This window comes from Ovis canadensis, chromosome 7 (genome assembly GCF_042477335.2).
Source record: "Ovis canadensis isolate MfBH-ARS-UI-01 breed Bighorn chromosome 7, ARS-UI_OviCan_v2, whole genome shotgun sequence".
In the NCBI taxonomy this organism is placed as follows: Eukaryota; Metazoa; Chordata; class Mammalia; order Artiodactyla; family Bovidae; genus Ovis; species Ovis canadensis.
Genome location: NC_091251.1, coordinates 101,469,393 through 101,483,500, shown reverse-complemented (window position 1 = coordinate 101,483,500; position 14,108 = coordinate 101,469,393). Strand labels below are relative to the sequence as shown.

The 14,108-nt window shown below is 39.1% G+C and overlaps 1 protein-coding gene across 1 annotated transcript in view; it reads right to left on the bottom strand.

The window, feature by feature from the left end:
• Window positions 1-4,950: 4,950 nt before the first annotated feature.
• The window catches only part of LOC138444254 (neurexin-3-beta-like), a 223,062-nt gene continuing 213,904 nt past the window's right edge, over window positions 4,951-14,108 (bottom strand). Inside the window, exon 7 of the mRNA XM_069597534.1 lies at window positions 4,951-5,433. Coding sequence (XP_069453635.1) covers window positions 5,203-5,433 — 231 coding nt within the window. The 3' untranslated portion in view covers window positions 4,951-5,202. The remainder of the gene's footprint in view (window positions 5,434-14,108) is intronic.

Below are 14,108 nucleotides of genomic sequence, written 5' to 3'. Positions count from 1 at the left end.
TCAGCACATTTATTATTTTTCCTCTATGAATTCTGAAAAATAATGCTCTATTTCTTCCTATCCTTTATTAGAAAACAATTACTGTCTTAACACTTCCGTTGCACTTTCCACAACGTCCCAACAAATAAAATCTCTAAGGATTTGGTGTGCTTTTAACAATTCAGTGCCAGATTTTCATATTAAAAATACTTTACCGAAGCACCTTTACCAAACTGATAAAGACTAAGAACTCAGTTCCACCTAGAGAACACAAATAGGGGTAAATTCTTGGTGTTTCCCCAAATTTAAATTTCCCTATAATGGGTTGGATATTATAGTGTGACTAACAAAGAGGAACAAAGCAGCAATAACACCAAATGCAAACGTGAGGATTGTAGATTTGAGGAGTAAAAATACATCTGAGAATCACTCTGGGAATCGTAATTATTTTGTGATCTCACATTACTGTCATTAGTTTAAACACCTCCCTCAATCCCACCATTATGGAAGTTGTTTAGCACAGTCCTATTGACGGATGAATGTGTTTCATCTTCACTTCCTGTTACTGTCTGCCTCTGGTGGAAGTGCTGGTCCCCTCAGATGTGATCAAAGGACATTTAAGATAAGTGGAGGCAAGAAACCTGGCTAATTGACAACTAGAAACATATATCCCTGGATAATGGCTGGATGAATCAATATAGTTGTTAATTACTACCATACCCACTGCTCAGGTATAAAAGGCATTTCTTTTTATTTTATTTTTTTCCTCTGCTCTATAAACCCCACTCCCAGGATTTTTCCAATCTTAAGACCTTAAAACATAAAATTCAGACAACTGGTAGTTTGTAATTATGCAAAAGCCAATCTGACAATACATTCATTTTGATGTTTTTTTTTTAATTTTTTTCCTAAAGATGGAGACACCAGGCATAGAAGTTGGGAGAGGGAGAGAGAAGGAATGAAAAGTGAATCCCATCACTTTGAATTTTAGAATCCATTCCCATATTTTAGATCATGGAGGAAATCTTACTAAAGATCTTCATTTTTATTTGACTTCCACAATCACATGCTGCTACTGCTGCTAAGCCGCTTCAGTCGTGTCCAACTCTGTGCGACCCCATAGATGGCCCACCAGGCTCCCCCGTCCCTGGGATTCTCCAGGCAAGAACACTGGAGTGGGTTGCTATTTCCTTCTCCAATGCATGAAAGTGAAAAGTGAAAGTGAAGTCACTCAGTCGTGTCCGACTCATAGCGACCCCATGGACTGCAGCCTATCAGGCTCCTCCGTCCATGGGATTTTCCAGGCAAGAGTACTGGAGTGGGGTGCCATTGCCAATCACATGAGAGAATCCTATTTCCCAGCTATTTGAATTTTTAGTTATTTGAATCCTCTCCAGCTTGTTTATTTTGTTGTTGTTCCTGTCATTGTTGATTACAAAGAAGTAATCAACAATGAAATATGCATTTACTGCACAATTTAATATCAATAGAAGTATAGTTGGGAGGACAGGCATTTATATGCAAAGACACAAATCTGAACTATTAAATACTTCTTTTGTAGGGGACACAATTAATGTTTACACATTAGGGAAGATAAAATCCTGATCCTCAAATTTAGGTACTTAGAAAGCTATTCAAATATTCTTCTGAATATTTTTATTGCTACAGATGGACTCATTATGATTTTATAGTTCACAATTTCAATTCTGGGTTCTCAAAGCAAATGTTCAGAAAATGCAATTTTCCCTGCAACTCACTATAAAATGGTCTCATTCTCTGCAAAAGAAGGGATGTGGTAGAGAATTGTTTTTGCTAAAGAAATGTGGATTTTGTTAGGGTGATACTTGTATGAAATCATATATTTTAAGTAATTCAATGGGTTTTATTTAGTTGTTTAAAGGGAGATGAGGTGAGAGATATGAAAAATCTCCAATTTTAATTTAAGGTTATGAGGTATTTTGAGAATCATATAAATTCGGTCAGCATATACTAATTGAGCTTTCACTCTGTGCCTTGCTCTCGTGATTTAGCCTTTTTAAAAAACTCATTACATATGTTCCAGCAAACATATAGAGAGAAAATTTGAGATCTAATGGATTTATGAGGTTTCTAGACTCATCAGCCAAGCTAAAAAAATGTAAGTGGTCCTTAAACATGATATGACTTAGCTACACCAAACCAGGGTGATCCCTAAATGCCAAAGTGGGTTGTCAGTGTACAAGTCATTTGCTTACATGTGGCTCAAAACCAGCAGCAATAAAGTCCATTTTGATTTAAATAAAAGTAAATATGAAAAATCATTTCATTTAAAATTTGATGTCCACATGAAAACAAAAGTTGTTGAATATAATATATACTAGACTGCCCAAATTTATGAAAAGCAAGAGCATCTGATGGACCCAAATTAATCAGGAAAGAACTTGCAGAGGTGAACTGCCTTATAACTGAAAGAGCCTAGAAAAAATTATAAATTTGCTAACACAGTGAGAGAAGATAAGGTAATTTCAAGTATGATACAAGATTAGCCAAAGTTAGTGTCTTTACAGTAGACATCAGGTCTAGAAGAGAATACAACTTTAGAAACTGAGGTAGTGAATTAGAAGGTTCAAAACTAGAATTTTAATCGAAGTATTCGCATAGAATCTCAGGGCTAGCAATTTACTTCAAAGTGATGTAAAAGTCACCATTATCTACTGTTGCATGGGCAAGGGAAGACTTCTCTTCAGGCAGTGCAAAATCTAGCCATGGAAACAACTGGTTTGAATGCTTCTGATTTTTAATCTTCATTATTTCTGGAAAATCTGAAGGCTACAGAGATATTTCTCATACAATGCAAAAAAGAACTTGATAGCTCTATGCATGTAATCATCAGTATTAATCAGGCCCCCAAGGCAAAGCCTCTGCATCAACAGGAATATATATCTCCTTCTTGCATTAAATATGCCTCTGACTTTTCCCCTGTGCATCTGAATCCCTTACCAGGAATACTTTATGGAGTTAAATTTAGAAAGAAGAAACATTCATTCTTCAACTGTGATCAGTTAAATAATCCTGGGCAAAGGGGATTAATACCAGTCTCTTAGCTGGTATGTTAACTCCTTTGGGATGGGCTCTCTGTTACCTGCTTTATTTATATATTCCCTCCCATACTCCCTTGCAGAACACAACAGATTGTTTTAAAAATTGTTTTTATTCCACTACCTGCCCCATGTAATTATATCACTCAAGAAATGCTGGTATTGAATTTCTGTCCTCTGCTTTTGAATCAGATGAAACACCTGCATAGCCACTAAAAAAGAAAATGGACTTAGTCTGGGGCTTTTCAGGTTTTGGCCTGTTTATGTTCGATACCAGATGGTAACATATACTCACAACCTGGGGAGCTGCAGATCTCACAAAATCAGAGATCTAGAAAAGCCCTCTGTCTTCTGATGGATGTTGCTATGGAGATGTCTGTTGTGTGTACGTATGTGGGGGTGTGGAGGTAGTAGGGGAAGACAGGCGTGATGATTCAGAATGATCAAGTCTAGATTTTATAATCTAAAGATCTGATAAACATTGTTGCATATATATAGATATCATGCTATGAAAGCAAGAAAACCACATAAAGGGTAAATAGGGAATCCAAATTAAAGTCTAAGTATCTTAAATTATCGGCTCCAATCAATTAATTTAACATACGTCTTGGAGATCATGCCATATTCATAGCTAAATTCTTAATATCTTACACATACCTGGCATACACTAGGGACCCTCAAAAAATATTTGTTGAACTGAATTCTGCGGGAGAGGTAGTTTAGATAGTAAAGCTCTATAGTCTATTTTCCAACAGCTCATTTGTGAAAACCCTTAGAAGAGGAAGGATTCAAATCTGGAGATGCACTGTATCCTGCCTGAGGGCTCAGAAATATTTATTAAGTGAATGAATGAAAATCTGTTCTGGTATGGATTGGATGCATTCTCCCTTTAGAGTTAAAACCTCACTTAATACCATATTATGACTCAAAGTCTGAAAAAAAAAAACCTTGACTAACCAGGTCATACTTACTTTCCTCCCACACAACTGAGCTTCCAAAGAAACGGAACACACTCCAGTAAGAAAAGGCCCTACATATCACTGTTTTGTCCCTATGCTAAGAACAGAAACCCAGAGAACTTCCTGGATCCAAAGCCACTTGCAAGACACCAAGCAGTCAGGCTTCTACAAAATCTGTAAATCATTTTAGGGTAACAAATGAAAGATTTTACTTTCGTTATGCTAATATTTTTTCATGAATCTTATATTTCTCTAGAATTAACAAAAAAAAATGTTTAACGGCTCTCCTTTTCTTTTAAAGAAAAGGAAAATAAAAATAAAGCAACCCAAACAATGAACTAGAAAATTCTATTTATTTCTCTTAGCCTTTGAAGAAATAAGATCCTAACCCAACTCCAGCTTTGAAATGCTATTAAACATACACAGAAATTCGATGATATCTGTTCTCTATTATATATATAAATGTAAACTTTTAACTTATAGCAAGTCTCAAAACAGACGACTTGGGAAAGTTGATAGGAAATAGTTAGGGACTGCAGTTGCCTGCTGGACATTATATCGTATATAGCTCACTATAAAGAAAGACCATAAAACATTGAAATGTATCCGGGTGCAAATGGGGAACACACTGAAGCTGCTAATTGCCAAAGTCCTCTCAACTTCAGCACAGTAGATACATTTTGAAGCATCACAGCCGTTGACATGGCATGGTTCTGTACTAATTTTGTATTTACTATGCTATACTGTCGCACAAATTCTCTAAACACACAATGAACAAAATTAGTATAAATATAATACCATGTTAACTGCTGTTGAAATCCCATGGAAAAAAAAATTTTTTTTGGTTGTTTTTTGGTTTTGTTTTGTTTGCCACTTAAGAGCCAGAACAGTTCATGAGGATTAAATGACTTTTGTGGCTCCACTTTGGCTTTATGTTTTTGTTTTTTTGTTGTTTTTGATGTCAATCCAATATAGAAGTCTTCCTGCCCTCACCCCCTGTCAATTTCATAGCTGCCACTGGCTGCTGCACATTTCCTGTTTCTTCTGGTGGTTAATCTGGGTATCTAACTGCTCAATGTTATGTCCTATTGAGTCTTCTTTAGCTGGTCAAGGAATTGACTTTAAATTTCCCCGGGGTCTTATGGCTCCTTCCATGGGATTTGATGCTTTCGACTATACAGTGATATTTATATATGTATTTGTATACATATATAGATATAGGAAATACACACACTAACACTATAATATATATAAAACACATGTATATTTACATATATGTATGTATTGTTTTTTGCAAATGAAAAAATAAAGCAAGCAAAACAAGACTGACCTAACCTACCTGTACTCGGCTCACATTCAACGAAGTCTTCGTCATCGCTTGAACATTCAGCAGATGAAACAAGGTCATCTGATGTTGGCTGTGCATGTCAAAGAAAAAATAATGAGATGGGGGAAGAGAGAGAGATAAGGAAACCAATGAACAAAAGCACCAAAGACTTATCATTGTGTCCTGCCTCCATCATCATTACTGTCTCTCGTTTCTAAAGAGGGCATGTTGTAGGGTAGAGAATTTTAACCCCTGTGTAGCTGTGGATGGCTCTGGGTCCACATACTCTGGGTGGGTCTCATGGGAAGCTGAGTAACCCAAGGTGGTTCCAGCAGGCTCAAGTCTACCCCATCCCTGTAGATCACATTTGCAGCCTGACTCTATCCTGACTTTAATTTCAATTTTGACAATCAGAAGGGCAGGAGAAGGGCTATTGCAGATGGTGGCAATACAAGAGAGCAAGCCAACACAGAAACGCTTGGCAGCGTGGCGAGAGTTTCAGGCATATGGTGTGTGGTCTCAAGTGTATGATTTGGTGGTCGCCAATCTATAGGCTGGTGTAATTAATGAACGCCGTGGAAGGCAGTCTGTTCAGGGATAGCATAATGACTTCTCTCGCCATCAGCGATTTCTTCCTGTAATTGCCGCAATTAGCTGAATTAGTAATGTGGACCAGCGGACAGACACTACAAGACAGCCTCTGGACACAGGTAAGGCTGTATCTGAAGAGAGCACAAAATTTCTGATTGTAACAGTGGTAATTCAATTTTCAATAATTTTTTTTTTCTATTGAATCCTGCAGAAATTACCCAAAGACAGGGAATCTGCTGCTGCAAGAAATATAAAGGACTGTGGGCATGGTCAGTGAGAAGGGCCCTTGCTAGACAGTAAATAAGAAGACTACTTTCTGTACCTGGTATATACTACATGCACGATAAATACTCTTTAAATCAACCCATCAATCATTAATCTACAGCTCCTGTCTAAAAACCAAGCTTTTGTCCTACTTTGTGCCTGAGTATTCAAAACACAGCAGTTGTTCAACAAATGCTCATTGCTTTCTACTTCCTGATGTTCATAGTAGTAAGTGACTTGCTAGTCTTATTATTCCTAAGGCACTGAAGTCTCAATCCATATTCAAGAGGAAAAGCAATTACAAGTCAGATGCTCTGCTAGACACATATACAGGCTTACTAGTTATAGTTATTACTAATTAATGAGACACAATTCTCACACTGAGCCTTCGGGACAGGGATAATTATTATATTTGTAAAGAGAACTGAAGTTCAGAGAGGTTAAGTGAGTTGCTAAAAGACTCACAGCTGGTAAAACACATAGTGAAGATCTGAACACATACATCTTATTTAAAACTGGCATTTGTAGCTCCTGTAGGCTTCTTGCATCCCCTTCTTACAGGATGCTATGGACCGAACTGTGTCCTCTCCCAAATTCGTATGTTGAAGTTCTAACCCCCTTGTACCTCAGAATGTGACTGGTATTTGGAGATGGGGTCTTTAAAGAGGTAATGAAGTTAAAAGGAGGTCATTTGGGTAAGTAAATCCAACATGACTGCTCTCCTTACAAAAAGAAGAGATTGTCACACACACACACACGCAGAGGGGAGACCACGGGAAGGCACAGGGGAAAGAAGACAGGAGGAGAGGCCTCAGAGGAAACTGGACCCCTGACAGCTCGACTTCAGAATGCCAGTTTCTAGAGCTGTGAGAAAATAAATCCCTCTGGTTTAAGCCACTCTGTCTGTGGTCCTTTGTTATGGCAGCCCTAGAAAATGAATACGCATGACAACCCATATGCTTAGTGTTTCCAGACAATGTCCTTCTTGAAATAGACACAGGAGGCATAGAATCGCTGAACACAGCAAAGCACAGTAGAAAAACCACATTAGGTAATTGATTTCGCTTAATTGACAGCAGCAGAGAGGTGCCTTAAACCACGTTCTTGATCTTTATTCTACACTTGTCGAGGAGATACTTCAACCCCCGCTCTCCTCCTTATAGTTAATAGAAAAAGGTTTTGCAAACATTCTATTTTTATTTTCAATTAGACACTAGTGACATGTGCATTTCACTTCCAGAAACTGATGCTGGCACTTGTGTCCTGCAGCATCACTATTTGTGTCAGAGAGATCATAAGCTCACTCTCTGGAGTTTCTGGCTGTGATAGGGCCAGTATAGGTCCCTTTCCCGTCATGTAGGGAAGGAGGTGGTAAGAGAATAGATATTAACTGTGCAGACGCAAAGGTAGATATAGGGGAAAGGCCACGTTTCTCCCGGCAATCCTGATTCCAGCTTGTTATTCCTCCAGCCTGGCATTTTGCATGATGTACCCTGCATATAAGTTAAAGAAGCAGGGTGACAATATACCATCTTGATGGACCCATTTACCAGTTTTGAACCAGATTGCCAGGAGGAATATCAACAACCTCAGACGTGCAGATGATACCATTCTAACGGCAGAAAGCAAAGAGGAACTACAGAGACTCTTGATAAGAATGAAAGTGAAATAGCTGGTTTAAAACTCAACATTCAAAAAAAGAAGAACATGGCATCCAGTCCTACCACTTCATGGCAAATAGAAGGGGAAAAAGTGGAAACAGTGACAGATTTTATTTTCTTGGGCTCCAAATTCACTGTGGACAGTAACTGCAGTTGTGAACTTGAAACACAGTTGCTCCTTGGAAGAAAAGCTATGACAAACCCAGACAGTGTATTAAAAAGCAGAAACATCACTTTGCTGGCAAAGTACAGTCACAGCTATGGTTTTCCCAGTAGTCACATATGGATGTGAATTAGACCATAAAGAAGGTTGAGCTCCAGAGAACTGATGCTTTTGAACTGTGATGTTGGAAAAGACTCTTGAGAGTCCCTGGGACTGCAAGGAGATCAAACCAGTGAATGCTAAAGGAAATCAACTCTGAATATTCATTGGAAGGACTGATGCTAAAGCTGAAGCTCCACTACTTTGGCCATCTGATGCAAAGAGCCAACTCACTGGAAAAAGACCCTGATGCTGGGAAAGATTAAAGGCAGGAAGAAAAGGAGATGACAGAGGATGAGATGGTTAGATAGCAAGCACAGACTCACTGGACATGAGTCTGAGCAAACTCTGGGAGACAGTGAAAGACAGGGAAGCCTGACATGCTGCCGTCCATGGGGTCACAGAGTGACTAAACAACAATGATAACACAATCACTGATAGTTCTAACGCATGCATTTTCTATGGGGATGACACCACTCAGCAATAACTGTTGTGGGCAAAGGGGGGAGGATCTTAAATATGGAAATGGCTTGTGACCTGCCAAGGGCCCACAGTTCTTAAACAAATATACTGTATACCTGATATTAAAATTTTATGGAAAAGAGCACTTGAGGGGGAACGGCCTAAAAATCTCCTTAAGGTTGAGAATGCATTTTTAACAAGTAATCAATCGGAAATTAATTGTTGGTGACTTGATTATAAGGACCTTACAGAATGGCCCATATAGGGCTTAACTAGCTTTGGTCACTGGAAATGAATGAAAACTGCTGAGTTAATGAAAATCTAGCAAGTTCACCTTAAGAATTGAAGGCCAGGTTAAAAAGTTTAAAAAGGCCACTGAGCAAATGTATGAAAAGAACGCAAAACTTCAAGAGAAACCGAAAAAGTGTTAACATATTAGGGGAATCTTTAACACTGTAAAAACTATCTGAATTTTTATCAGCCAAAAACCAATGCAAAGTTGTTTTTTTGTTTTTGTTTGGTTTTTAAGATAAGTACTAGGCTCTGCAGTTGAAGACTATTTCCCACTTTCCTCTTAGCCTCCTCTTAAATATGGAAATGGCTTGTGACCTGCCAAGGGCCCACAGCACTTAAACAGGCCCACAGCCTCCTCCAATACTATAAAAATTCTCCCCTCTGTGGTCTGAGTACCACTGGCCCAGCCCCTACTCCCCTTCTCCATCACTACCTCCATTTCTGTGCCCACAATGGGCCCCTAACCCCCAAGGCAGGCCCCACACCTATGCTCATCCATATCCTCACTCCTCTTCTTTCAGTGAAGTGAACTGGCCATGCCCCTCTTCCCAGAGATTTTTTTTTTTTTTTTAATATGTGTATGATGAGAACAATGTTCCTCCCAGGCAACAGAAGGACATTTTGCCAGAAGCTCCTATGCTTGGTGTCTAAGAACCAGAGACGCCAGGCCGTGAAGAGTGGGCCTGCCTCTAGACAGTATAGCTGGAAAATCCCAGCTCCTAAACATACAGTCTGAGAGTTGGGAGAGCCAGTTACTTCCCCTCTTCAGGCCTCAGTTACTTTTATCTCTAAACTGGGATGAATAGAGCCTTTTGTCATTACCTGGGCATGTGATTTAAAAGTAATGTTAAATGTGAGACTCTGTTTCTGGCATATGGTACATGCTCAGTAAACACTAAAAGTAGCTAACTCAATCAACCAATCAACGGGAACATGCAAACTGGTCGCTACTCCTAATTTACATAGATTTGCTATCTGCCTTTGCCTTCTATCTTTACTGATTTATCCCCCATTAGAATTGCTCTTCCTTGTTGATAATTCCTGACCTCCACTAGTAATACAAACACCATTTCTGATTGGATCAGCCATGAAGACTGATAAAGAAAAATATACTGAAGAGCATGCCAAGAAACTAAAAGTTTATTGGAAGATGAGATCACTTTCCAAGGGCTGTAGGTCCTGACATTCTGCAAGGGTCTTATATGAATTCAACCCTTTCCTTTCTGTCTCTCAAACTTCACCATCACCATTTATGGCCATAGCCACTGAAATTTTCAAAGCAATTACAAATATCTCAACCTCCTCTTTGCCCATTGTGGAAAACGATGTTTATCTGGAGAACCTGGCAGTGGATGCAGCCGTGCCTGCCACAGAACACCATGCAGTTTCAGAAATGCATGCTCTGCCAGGGGCAGCAAGCTTTGACTTGCAAAAGGCAGGATTAAGATCACTTTATTTAGGGATTAAAAAAAAAAACAAAAAACTACTTCTGTCTCTGCTACTTGAAAACAATAGCAAAAATGACAGACAAAGGCTTTTGGATATACACTTACTTAGGATCACATCCTAAAGTAATGTCTATTTGATTCAAAATTACTCTCAGAAAACCCAAGGCTTTTAGGGGCTTTTAATATTTCTTGTCTGTACCTTTCCCCAGTTATAAGCGAATGCAGGGTCTGACTCTTATCCTTGGAAGAAAAGGCACATTTCTTTAACTATTGGTTCCCATGGGTGGTGGAGTACCTTTGGCTATTGCAATATTTCACAGACTCTGGATACACCTATCACAGGCATTTAGAACGGAACTATGGACTTTTTTCCTTAAATAAAATGCAGTAGCCCTACGCTGTGTGTGTGTATGTATGTGTGTGTGTGTGTGAGAGACAGAGAGAGAGAGAGACAGTGTGTGTGTTGGTGAGTGTATCTGTTTTCTTACAATCACAGTCATTTTTCATTAATAATCATAATTCCTTAGAAAGAAGAGCAATTAGTACTCTTGAGAGGAAAAAGATATTTGAACTCTCTAAAATCAGGCCTACTAATTTACTACTTAAACACTTGCTATATTCAGGCTTTGTGCTAAGCAGTTAACACATATTAATTTTCAGTACTCATAATAACCAAGGGTAGAGATATTTTACAGACATCTGCTATTTCTAACTGCCCACCATTCACACTTCTCAAATAGCAGCATTGCCTTAGGAACTTTCTCTATTTGTGTCCTTGTGTGAGAAATGTTCATCAGGGTGCCTTGCATGTCATCTTAACATTTTTTCTCCTTGCAATGATTGTCTAAAACTCTCATAATTCCCAATGGCTAAGCTTAAAGTGTTTACATACTGAGGTTCCTATATGGCAAATATCAACATTATCTGTAAATCATTCACGGAAGACTAGAAGATCCATAAGTAGTCCCTGGTCTGTTTTTCAGTGGCTGAGTGATAAGATCCACCTTCAGCGATATGTAACTATATCATCAAGGTGCTTTTTCATTCATTCACTCATTCCTTCATTAATACTAATCAGGTATATTTTATTGTGATATTATATATATTACATTAATACAGTATATATTAGCAGTATCATTTTTAATATATCATTTATTAATATTCATGCCATTTAATAAATATCTATTGAACACCTATGTGTCAAGCATTGTACCAGGAGGGATAAAGCGATAGACAAAGCTGTTCTTTCGCCCTGGGAATTCACAGTCTCTGAAGAGCCTGTCTGGTAAACGGGCAATCCTGATAGAGCAAACTGAATGCTTTGATAAGAGTCAGCAGCAGGTACTAAGGGAGCAGATTGCAGGGGAAGAGAGAGAGCTCCTAGGCCAAGGAGGATGTGGAAATGAGCCCTCGGGGACAGGCAGCAGTGAAGCAGGGGAAAGCTGAGAGCTTTGGGGAGGAGAAGGGCATCCTAGGTGAAATCGACAGTCTTTGCAAAGGCTCAGAGACATGAAAAAGCACAGTTTATTTGTATACCCAGGAGTAGTACAGGACGCTAGAGTGAAGAGGCGTCCTAGGATGACAGGATGACAGCTCCCTGAGTTATCGCACTGTTCTTGCAAACTTGGATAATAAGCGTGAATTTAATATCCTGCCCTCCCGGACTCCTCTCCTTCTTCCCCTCCCCATACCGCACCGGTGTCATCTGTCACACTTCCTTAGGGAGAGGATACACGTGGTTTCAGAACACAGGCCTGAGTCTGACTGCACCCCCACCCTCACCACTATGCAGATGAAGGACCTTTACTCACCTTCTCAAGGGGAGGAAAATATACTTCTGTCCCAATATATTAGCCAAGTCCTATATTAAAAATAATAATTCACACTACCCAGTTTTAAAATATGCATTTCATATTTTTAATCCACATGTTGAAATTACTTGGTTTTGTATTAGGACTCATAAAACTAAAGATAGGTATTATAATAACTTTCAATAAAATATCTCTCTGGCAGGAGCCCTCTTTATTCCTTTCCTGAAAGATTTTTTATTGCATTTATATTCTTTTTCCCCCCTACCAATGTTTATTGAAATTACCTTAGAATAAACTGGGACAGAAGAAAGCTCAAAACTCTGTCCACCCAAGTAGATTTATAGGTATATTTACTTTCAATTCCCTCAGTTTCACAAGCCTGGCTTTTCATTTTCCACCAATGAGTTATTGTTTCTATAATCACCTGCTTCTAATTATTTACTCTGAAAGGCTCTACCTCATCTCAGTATAGGGATGGTTCTACACCATTCTTCATTGTTACCCATTATTTGGCACAGAGACAAATATCTGCTGCCATGGTCTGAACAGTTTAAGAGAGTTTCACTCTTCTCCCTCCTTACTGCCCAGGTACCTATTTGTGATGTCAAAATTCCAGCCTTTAGCTCTTTATCTTTTACTGAGAATAAGCTAATCATTTGGTGGTGGTGGGGGGGGGCGAATAATAATTTTTTTTTCCACCCAGCTCCTTGGAAGCACGGTTATTTGACCGAGATTAAATGCAAGATAAAATAAGTCCTGCCACAGAACAGCTTTATGAAATTATAAATAACGCACTCAAGAATGATGATCGCTTTTCTTCCAGTGAAAAAGGAAAAGAGAAAGGCCCATAAATATTCTGAAGTCCCACAGAAAACAGCCATACATCTCTGCAGCTGCTTCATGCTAAAAAGAATTAAATTCCTTCAAATGCTTAGTGTTTTAGTTTTCTTGTCTCCATACTTCCACTCTGAGATGGAGCTGGAGCTCAGTACCTCATATGACAGAAGGTCTCACTCTATTTAAAAAAAAAAAAAAAAAGAATGTCTGGGAACTCTACATCAATCAACAATCTTTAATGATATTTCAAAACTTTGACCACCTCAATTTAAATGTATTTACTAAGCTATTCTCCATCAAATTGTTGCCATTGCATAGTTCAACCTTTGAGCAATGCCAGTAGCTACCCCTTCCCCATTACATACACAAACTACTGGAGGATTTTTAGACAGCACCAAAGGTAAAACCCTGGAACTTGGGCAAATTTGTAAGAAGTGATTATCTCATCCCTCTCTTCTTCACCATCAACCCCACCACTTCCTTCAGTTCAAACCCAACCCTAAAATAGTCCTTAAAGCATGGGAAGATTGTATGGGCATGATTATCTCCACCTCACTTTATTTTTCAAAGAGGTTTTCGATGTGGACCATTTGTGAAGTCTTTGTTGAATAGGTTACAATATTGCTTCTGTTTAATGTTTTGGTTTTTTGGCCAGGAGGCATGTGGGATCTTATTTCCCTGAACAGCGATCAAACACACACCCTCTGCATTGGAAGGCAAAGTCTCAACCACTGGACCACCAGAAGTCCTTATATCCTCACTTTATTCTTAACATCCTTTTTATAGTCATCTTCAAAAGAAGCAACCAATACCATTATGAGAAAATGAAATAAATCATTTGAACCTGTCATCAGTCAGCTCAGTTCAGTTGCTCAGTCGTGTCCGACTCTTTGCGACCCCATGAACTGCAGCACGCCAGGCCTCCCTGTCCATCACCAACTCCTGGAGTTCTCTCAGACTCACGTCCATCGAGTCCGTGATGCCATCCAGCCATCTCATCCTGGGGTTCTCCTCCTGCCCCCAATCCCTCCCAGCATCAGAGTCTTTTCCAATGAGTCAACTCTTCGCATGAGGTGGCCAAAGTACTGGAGTTTCAGTACTGGAAGCATCATTCCTTCCAGAGAAATCCCAGGGCT